The sequence below is a fragment of the Melanaphis sacchari genome, unplaced genomic scaffold (genome assembly GCF_002803265.2).
Source record: "Melanaphis sacchari strain LSU unplaced genomic scaffold, SCAv2.0 Contig170_pilon_pilon, whole genome shotgun sequence".
Taxonomy (NCBI): Eukaryota; Metazoa; Arthropoda; class Insecta; order Hemiptera; family Aphididae; genus Melanaphis; species Melanaphis sacchari.
The window spans coordinates 13,433-23,169 of NW_020270793.1; the positions used below are offsets into that span (position 1 = coordinate 13,433).

The 9,737-nt window shown below is 34.1% G+C and overlaps 1 protein-coding gene across 1 annotated transcript; it reads right to left on the minus strand.

Moving 5' to 3' along the window:
- Positions 1 to 3,471: 3,471 nt before the first annotated feature.
- LOC112592354 lies at positions 3,472 to 9,698 on the minus strand. Its single transcript, XM_025336372.1, has 3 exons — positions 6,506 to 9,698; positions 4,221 to 4,687; positions 3,472 to 3,678 (listed from the first exon to the last, which is right to left on the minus strand). Exons 1-3 carry the CDS (start codon positions 9,696 to 9,698, stop codon positions 3,472 to 3,474), a joined length of 3,867 nt encoding a protein of 1,288 aa, XP_025192157.1.
- Positions 9,699 to 9,737: the final 39 nt, after the last annotated feature.

The following is a 9,737-nucleotide window of genomic DNA, read 5'->3' on the forward strand; positions in this document are numbered from 1 at the left end:
TTATTAAATAATAGTTTTAAATTTAAAAATTTCAATAATTGACAATTGTATAGACGTATAGTCGCGCGTATAGGTAGATACTAGCATTGATTATAGAATAGACAGATATATAATGTCAGTATGTGAAATGTGGAAATCGAAGAATTTAGAATTTGGTTCTAATTTACGACTTTATCATTTCCAAACGACGAAGAAGAAGTTTGGATGATATTTCGTAAATAAATAATCAATTCTTTTTATAATGTTAAAGAAAATATTGTGCTAAGTAAGTAATTAATTTTATTTTATTTTATGTTATCCTTTAAAGTAACAATATAAATAATTGTAATGAAAATAAAATTTATAATTTTTTAATTTTATATTTATTAACTACCTTTAAATTGAAATAAGGTAAAATTTATAAGTTTATCTTGATAGTTTAAATTGTCTTGAAAATATATGATTATATAATTATAAAATATTATTTCTTCTAAGTTAATTCAAAAGTATATATGTATTTTTGATTTATCTTCACAGGAAAAGAATCTATTTCGATTGAACCCAAAAACAAACAATTCATGATTTTAAATTTACATATAGTCCTGAACCTATGATAATGAATTTAAAGCTGAAATCAAAACTGATTATTATTAACATGTAGTGTTTGAAATTTGGATATACCTACCCCACTATTATGACTGATAAGAGATATAATATATCAATAATAATAATCTAGTTTCAAATTAAATCGAAAACAAAATTTATTTTGCAAAAACAGGTTTGAGTTTTATGTAAAAATATGTCAACAATCAAACCAATAATGTGTTGCTCTAAATAAAAGATTTTATTTATTATTATTTTACATATTATTTTATATACAGAACTTACCTAAATATAAAGAACGACAATAAATGTTTGTTCTTAAATGTCAATTCCTAAACTACTATATTATAACTACTAACTAGATATTACATATTTCATTTCATCTTAATATCTTATTACAAATTACAATTAATTTATTTTATCATATCTTGCTTATCATTATTATTGTTATCACCTTATAACCACTAACCGTGCACGGTAATACAATCTAAAGAATTATAATATTCTACATCTCCCCTAGGGCAGACAATTTTCCATAAAATTTTCATCTTGACAAGTCCCTAACCAGCTGTTCTACCATCCAATGCGGAAGCCGGAATGTTTCGTTATATGGAATTATGTTCCGTTTTTGTGACCTGTGTTAATCCTGTAGATTGAATTTGAAATCCTCTCTATAATCTTGTACGGTCCAATATTCAGTTCATCCAGTTTTCTCCTGTTTAGTTTGTTTCATTTTCCACATATACCATATCTCCTACGTTGAATTCTATGTCTTTCCGATTTTATCAAATAATTTTTGTTATAATCATGTGATTTTATGTATTCTCATATGCTATTTTTCTATCACATATCCAATCCATTTCTGTTTTTTTTCCTTCTTTTAATTCCTGTGGCAATATTGAAACATCTGTACCATATAGCAAATATCTTGGCGCAAACCCCGTAACTGAATGATCAGTATCATTATACCTATTTACACATTCTTGTGCTATTGTTGTCCAAGCTAATTTTATTTTTCATTGATTTTACATCGAATTTTGTTTACCAGTGTTTGATTAAGTCTTTCATTTATTCCATTTGAAAGGGTATTTATGGCAGTAAAACCATCTGTATCGACTTTCACTCAAAAACGTTTAAACTTTTGAATTAATTCCCAGATTGATCGGTGAGAAGGATGCCTATTTCATCTGTGTTTGCTATATTGTTGACTAATTTTACAAAATCATTCGCACTCTGTGTTTTTGATGTTAAAATGAATGCGTATCTTGTGAAATGATCCACTAGAATATGTAGATATTTTTTTTCGGATTTCGAACCTCCAAATCCACCAATCGTGTCTATTGAGATTATCTCAAAAGGTTTTGTGGCTGGACCCAGATGAGACATTAAACCAAATTTGTCATTTCCTCTTGATTTGTTTTTCATACATATCCCACAGTTTTTACAAAATTGTATTATGTTTTTTGTCAAGTTTTTCGCTGTGTATACTGTACCAATCTTCTTTTGCATTTGTTTAATACCAATATGGCATAGGTTTTCATGTATGTTCTTTATGAGTTTAATGCTGAACTCCTCTGATAACATAATTTTTTTTCTATTTCTATACTTCTTAAAATATACATTGTTTTTTTTTATCAGATTGTTTTTTTTGTTTCTTATCTCTTCATTATTTTTTTGATCTGTTAGAATATCATCCAGTTTTATTAGATTTATTATTTTCAATTGCTCTTCTTTATTCTCATTTGTCTCCAATACCGGGTTTCTGCTTAGGCAATCCGCCTCCAAATTGTCTTTCCCTGGAGCATATTTAATTTGAAAGTCATATTGTGACAGATAGTAGGTGAAATCCCCTAGCTCCTCATCAGTCCTAGATTTAATGTTCATGTTCTCTAACGGTTTGTGATCAGAATATACTGTAAATGATTTACCTATAAGCCAGTATTGCCAGTATCTTACTGCTTCTTTGATAGCTAAGCATTCCAAATATATTGCTTTCTTTTTTTTTTGGGCTGCATTCAGTTTTTTTGAGAAGTATGCCACTGGTTTTTCTTTTCCATTAAGCTGTGTTTGTTTGAGAATGGCTCCTACACCTTCCAAAGATGCATCTGTGTAAATCTTGATTGGTAAATCTTTATCAAAAATTTCTAAAATTGGTTGTGAGCACAGTAATTTTTTTATTTTTTCAAATGCTTTTTGACACTCTATCGACCAGATAAATCTTTGGTTTTTTCTAAGTAAATTATGCAATGGATCTAGGATAATTGCACTATTTGGTATGTATTCATGATAAAAATTTATTTTCCCTAGAAGTTGCCTTATATTCTTTTGAGTTTTTGGAACCGGAAAATTATTTATTGAAACTAGATTATCTTTTACAGGCCTGATAGAGTTATTCTGTATAACATGACCAAGATATTTCACCGAGTCTGTTGCAAATGTACATTTTGTGAATTTCAATCTGAAACCTTCAGTTTGTATTGCCTTTAATAACTGTGTTAAGTGACTAATGTGGTCATAAAAATTTTTAGAAAATATAAGAATATCATCAATATAGTTAACAGCAAATTCTGTAAGTTTATATTTCCTTAATATTGTACTTAGGACTCTCTGAAAAATTGCTGGTGATGTTTTTAAACCAAAAGGCAGGCACGTCCATTGAAAATGTCCTTCTTTTGTCACAAACGCAGTCTTTTTCCTATCCTCCATTCTGAGTGGTATAGACCAAAAAGCAGAATTTATATCTAATGTCGAAAAGTAATTGCAGTTCCTTGTCTTTATCACTAGGTCATCGATCAATGGGAATGGTTGTGCTTGAGGTACTACTATTTTGTTCAAGTCCCTGAAATCTATGCACAGTCTAGATCTTCTATTATCTTCTTTCTTAAATGCTTATGTTACTGGTGCAGCAAATGGACTGTAAGATACTTCAATGAGTTTTTTTTCAAGTAATTTTGATATTTGTTCTTCTATCTCCTTTTTATCTTCTACGGAGCATCTATAAGGTCTTTTACTACAGTATTTGTCAACTGTTAGATCAATACGTGCCTCATATTCTCTCACTGTACCAATGTCGTATTTGTCATTTGCAAAAATTGACTTGTTATTTTCAATTAGTTTATTTATTTCATACTTTTGATTGTTAGTTAAATAATCTATCTTAGTTTGGAAGTTATTTTCCTCTACATCTATTATTTTAGTGTTTTCTTTTTTTACTTCAATTTTATTATTTTGATTTAAATTGTTGTTTTGAGTTATTTTTAAATGTTCGTTCTGAATAAGTTTGAATTTTTTTATAATATCTAATCCTATCAAAAAGTCATAATTGAAGTTTTCTTCATCTATGATGTAAACATCTACTTTTTCTTCAATTTCATAAATTTTAATTTTTATATTTGTCAAACCATTTGTTTTTTTAACACCATTAATTGTTCTTAAATTTGCATTTTTTATGTTATTCATTTTTCTGTATTTTATTTTTAATAATTTAGAATTTATCAATGAAACATTAGACCCAGAGTCATATATACCAAATATTTCTAATTTATTATCTAATAGCAGTTTGACTTTAATTAATGGTGTAACAATTAGTTTTTTTGATCCGTGTCATTTAATTCAGCTTCAACTACTGAATTATTTACATGTTTGATGTAATTTTTTTTCTCTCTATCATTTTCTCTTGTGTTGAACCAACATACTGATTCAGGATGGTAACGAGTGCCTTTATTAAGTTTTTCACAATGTTTACATGGTTTTTTTTCTTCACTTTTTTCTTTATGGGTCATGCTTGGAATTTTTTTTTTCTCAAAAAAACTTTTTTTTTTTATTACCATGTGTTCATAGTTGCTGATTTCACTAAACAAATCCACAGTGTCTTTTAATACCTCTCTATCAATTCTATTAAGTATAAACTCTGGTAAACCAGCTGCAATAAGATCTATCAAGGTACCTGTATCAATTGTTCTTCTCATATCCAACAAAAGCTTTTCTTTTTTTATTGCATAGTCCAGTAACGAACCATCTCTGTATTTGTATAATAATGCATAAGTTACTGGTTCAACCTTTGCTTGAAAATGTTTCACAAAATTTGTTTTCCAAATTTTCCATTCTGAGTCACATGTTAATTTATTATCATAGAGCTATACCAATCTGTACAAGATTTGTCCATAAACAATCTGAGTATTTCAATTTTTTTGATCCTCGTTAACATCAAAGCGAATACATTCTTTTCAAAATTATTTATCCAATGACTTGCATTTATATCCTTGCTTGTAAATTTTCAAGCACAAATTTTCTGAAATTGTTCTTTAAATTTTGATCTCTTGGTATCTGTGCGTTTCCAACTAATTTCTCTAATAGTTTTAAAGTATTTAAATTTAAAGCATTTAATCTTTTTCTTCTTGAATCATAGTGTTAGCAGGTTTACCTGTTATTTCTTCTAAGCACTGCCAGAAAATAACATATCATAGTCATCCTGTAAACTTTTTAATTCTCTATGTGATCCAAACTTTTCTGAATTGGTGTCTTTTTAATGCACTTTTCACCATATTATCCATAATAGTGTACTCACCTCTTTATGGAAACTTATTTGTTGTAATTCTTCCGGTATGGCATATGTTCTTTAGCTTCAGGTAATCGAGGTGATGGTCATCAAATTGATTTTCCATCGCTTGATGGTTTTATCATAAATTCAAATTGTAGCTTCTTCATATTGCTTAAACGAAATTGTCGTTTTATAAGACTTCTATTTTATTTACTCAGGAATTGACCACAAACAAATCAAACCAATAATGTGTTGCTCTAAATATAAAGTTTTTATTTATTATTATTTTACATATTATATATTATATACAGAACTTACCTAAATATAAAGAAACGACAATAAATGTTTGTTCTTCAATTAAATGTCAATTCCTAAACTACTATATTATAACTACTAACTAGATATTACATATTTCATAATATTTCATCTTAATATCTTATTACAAATTACAATTAATATTTTCATATCTTGCTTATCATTATTATTGTTATCACCTTATAACCACACTAACCGTGCAGAGCGCGGTTAAATACAATTTAAAGAATTATAATATATTCTTTACATTATACACATATATTATACAGTCAATGCAATTAATCAATCTACCATGAATAACAGCCACGTACGCTACGCCGCGGCTCACGGCATGCATATTATAAAAGTATATGAATAATGCTCATTTACGTATTTATATGAAATGAAAAAGTTTTTAAGTAACAGCGGTGTCAGCGCGCCGATGCCACATATACAAAGGGAGGAGGGACGATAAAGTCAGCGAGCTTATCGCACACAAACAGTAATTATTTAGTATATCTTGAACATCCTCCCCCCCTTGTAAGACGTAGGGCTTACAACCATTGAATTGAAATAGGACGTAGTTACATCATGTGAGTGACAATGTTGAAGCATATGACGACGGTGATTTTTCCCAATATAATACAATATAATACAATAATGTTAATATAATATACGAACTATTTAATATTGATGAAAAAACAAAAAATTAATAATAACAAAATGGATAAATAATAATCTTAAGGTCACCCGAATGATAATAAGTAAAGGACGCACAAGCGTACAATTTCAAATGAGTAATAATAAAAATAAAAATAAAATAATACAAGTTAAAAATCACTATTGAATAATTTTTTTTTTTGAACAAATACATTTTTTTTTTTTTTTATATATATATAAATAAACATTAATGACAATAAATATTAGAAAATTTAAATAATATAGCTATACGCGTCCTTTATGTCTGATACTCATAGGACCTAAGGTACATTAATTGATCGCATAGCGAATGTATATAGAGTAATCAGTAACACCGGGCATGACATATTGCAACGTAAGTGCAAAGATGAACTATATATATATTTTAACTTGGTAGTTTTACAACCTTTACCACCGGACGTGTAAGTGTGCCAGTTGCGGTACGCAAGTTGACTACACGCACTACACCATCCGTTCCGGGAAACACTTGTTCAACACGCGCCATGCGCCAACGTAGCGGTGGTACATTTGGCTCTTTAACAACAACCATGTCATTGACTGCAAGATTGGTCACATCGTGTGTCCAACGATTACGCGTTTGCAACGAGTTTAGGTATCCGTTGTGCCAGTGGCGCCAAAATGATTGGGTGGATTGGTTAAGCAACTTCCAGCGCTGGACTAATGGGCGTGCCGTGTCAACTGCGTGCACGTCAGGAACCGAAAGTAACGGACGGCCTATTAAAAAATGACCGGGTGTGAGACAGTCGTACTCAGATGGGTCCGACGAAAGTGGTACCAAGGGACGCGAATTAAGAATAGCCTCTATACGGCACAATAATGTGCAAAGTTCCTCAAGCGTAAACTTATGTTCTCCCATTATTCGTACCATCAGGTTTTTGGCAGATCGCACGGCCGCCTCCCATAATCCCCCGAAGTGGGGCGCCCCGGGTGGGTTAAAATGCCACGTACAGTGGAATTTAGCAACCAGACGATCTTTACAGCTGGGATCGTCAACCAACGTACGTAATAAGTTTGAGGCTCCCACAAAATTAGTGCCGCAGTCGGTATAAATGTCGGTAGGGAGACCACGACGAGCAACAAAACGTTGTAAGGCTGCCAGAAATGCGTCTGTCGTTAGATCCGACACATATTCAAGGTGAACTGCTTTTACCACGAAACAAACGAATACAGCTATATACACCTTGTATTGACGGGCCTTACGCCACCGGTGTTCGGTCATCACTAAGGGACCAGCGAAATCAATACCGACCCGCGAGAACGGATGGCACTCTGTCACACGAGATGTAGGGAGATCGGACATGACCGGTTGTGGATTGACGGACACTAAACGGACGCAAGTGAGGCATTTGTTAAGAACGGTTCTGATAAGGGTATTAAGCGATAGAATCCAGTATGAACGGTTAATAAGAGATGTCAGAATTCTCGGCCCCCCATGACCGGTGATATCGTGCCAATGGCGAATCAATAAAAACGATATGTGGGATGATTTGCTTAATAAAATCGGGTGTTTCTGTGTATTAGGTATATCGGCATTTAACAAACGGCCGCCTACACAAATTAACCCGCGGGGATCTATAAACGGACGAAGACGTGCCACTGGTTTGACGCTGATCGGAAGATTGTTTGAGAGATCGTGAAACAATTTGCCAAATGCGATTCGTTGAGAACATTTTACAACGACCACGGCGGCGTGGTCCAATTCAGTACGTGATAAAAAATCGGTTTTATGCGCTAGACGTCTACAGCCATTGATAAACCTATACATACGAGCGATAACACGAATCATATGAATGTAAGACGAGAACCGCACGTACCACTCAGGTTCGGGAGGGTCCTTATTATTGGTGATAAGCGTCGTTAATGGAGAGGTTTTCATCTCCGGTAAACCGTCAGTGAGTAACTTCGGACCTAACGTCAACCATTCAGTTTCATCACGATATAAAACGTCCGGCCCACCCCAGTATAGTTCATGGTTTACTAGCTCAGCAGGGAAAATACCACGTGACGCACAATCTGCAGGGTTACTAGTCGATGGTATATAATTCCAATTGCAGGCGGGGAGCAACGTCGTCACTTTGTGTGCCCGATTTGACACAAAAATTTTAAAGCTATCATGAGGTAATTTAAGCCAGCTTAACACGGTAGTCGAGTCTGACCAGGCATAACTTTGAGTAATTTTAATTTTGCGCTCAAGGGTGAATTTAAGCCGGGCCATCCAACGAGCTAACAAAACGGCGGCACAAAGTTCCAACCGTGGAATCGTTGAGGCCTTAGTTGGGGCCATCTTCGTTTTTGCACCTAACAGAGAAATTACTGGTCCAGAACGACTGCGAAGTCTTAAATATACGACGGCCGAAAAACCCTTTTTAGACGCGTCACAAAACCCGCATAAGTGACCTTGGATACCGGAATGAGTACCAATAAATCGCGGAATGTTTATTTTTTGTAAAATCGGGAGATCCGCCACAAACTTATTCCATACGTCAAGTATTTCGGGGGGCAGCTGTTCATCCCAAGAAATACCGAGTTGCCACACGCGCTGCATTAAATGTTTTGCTAAAAATATTACGGGCGCCAATAAGCCGAGCGGGTCAAATATGCGCGCAATTAATGATAACATGCCTCGCTTAGTTGTTATTAGGTTTTCGGACTGACAGGCATATCTAAAAGTGTCATCCCGTTGCGACCATTGGAGTCCCAAAACTTTAGTACCCCCACCAGTTTCATCATCAAATGATAATAACCCGCATGCTTGATCCTCAGAGGGCACCTGTTGTAATACCTCGATGGTGTTGCTCGACCATTTTTTTAGACTCATACCGGACTGTTTTAATATGTTTATTAAATCACGCTGAAGTGAGAGCGCCTCGGTTACGGTATCCCCTCCGACACAAATGTCATCTACATATGTACTGAATAATAACGCGTCACGAACAGCGGGGACATCAGTACAATCATGTTCGGCGATATGGTGGAGAACCCGAATGGCGAGGAAAGGGGCACAGTTTACCCCGTATGTAACGGTATTTAGCTCGTATTCTTCGAGTGCATCTTGCGGGGATGCGCGCCATAAAATGTGCTGATAACGTCTGTGTTCAGGGTCCACTAAAATTTGTCGGTACATTTTGTTTATATCTGCCGTAAATGCATGACGCGATAGGCGAAATAATACGAGAACATCTATCACGTCCTGTTGCAGTTTGGGACCCGAGAATAAGCACTGATTGAGCGAAGCGCTCGCACATGATTGCGCAGATGCATCAAATACAACGCGAATTTTCGCTTCGACGTCAGAAGACTTGAACACCGCATGGTGGGGGATAAAGTATAACCCCTCGGTTTTTGCTAAAGACATGTGACCTAACGAGATGTACTCTGCCATGAAATTACAATACGCCTCCCGTAGGCGGCTGTCGGACGCGAGCTTGCGTTCAAGTGACTCAAACCGTTTGAGCGCTACCGTACGCGAACCTGCAAAGGTGGTGTCTGCCACCGGTTGGCGAAATAATAAAGGAACTACATAACGTCCGGAATTATCTCGCGAATATTTTTTACGGAACATTACTTCACACTGCCCGTCACACGTAAAGTCATTAGGGGG

Coding starts and splice junctions, on each gene's coding strand:
- LOC112592354 (XM_025336372.1), bottom strand. CDS start 9,698: ATGTTCCGTAAAAAATATTCGCGAGATAATTCCGGACGTTATGTAGTT. Junction 4,688..6,505: donor AAAGGTTGTAAAACTACCAA/GTTAAAATATAT, acceptor CATGTGACTCAG/AATGGAAAATTTGGAAAACA. Junction 3,679..4,220: donor AAAAAAATTACATCAAACAT/GTAAATAATTCA, acceptor GAAAATAACAAG/TCAATTTTTGCAAATGACAA.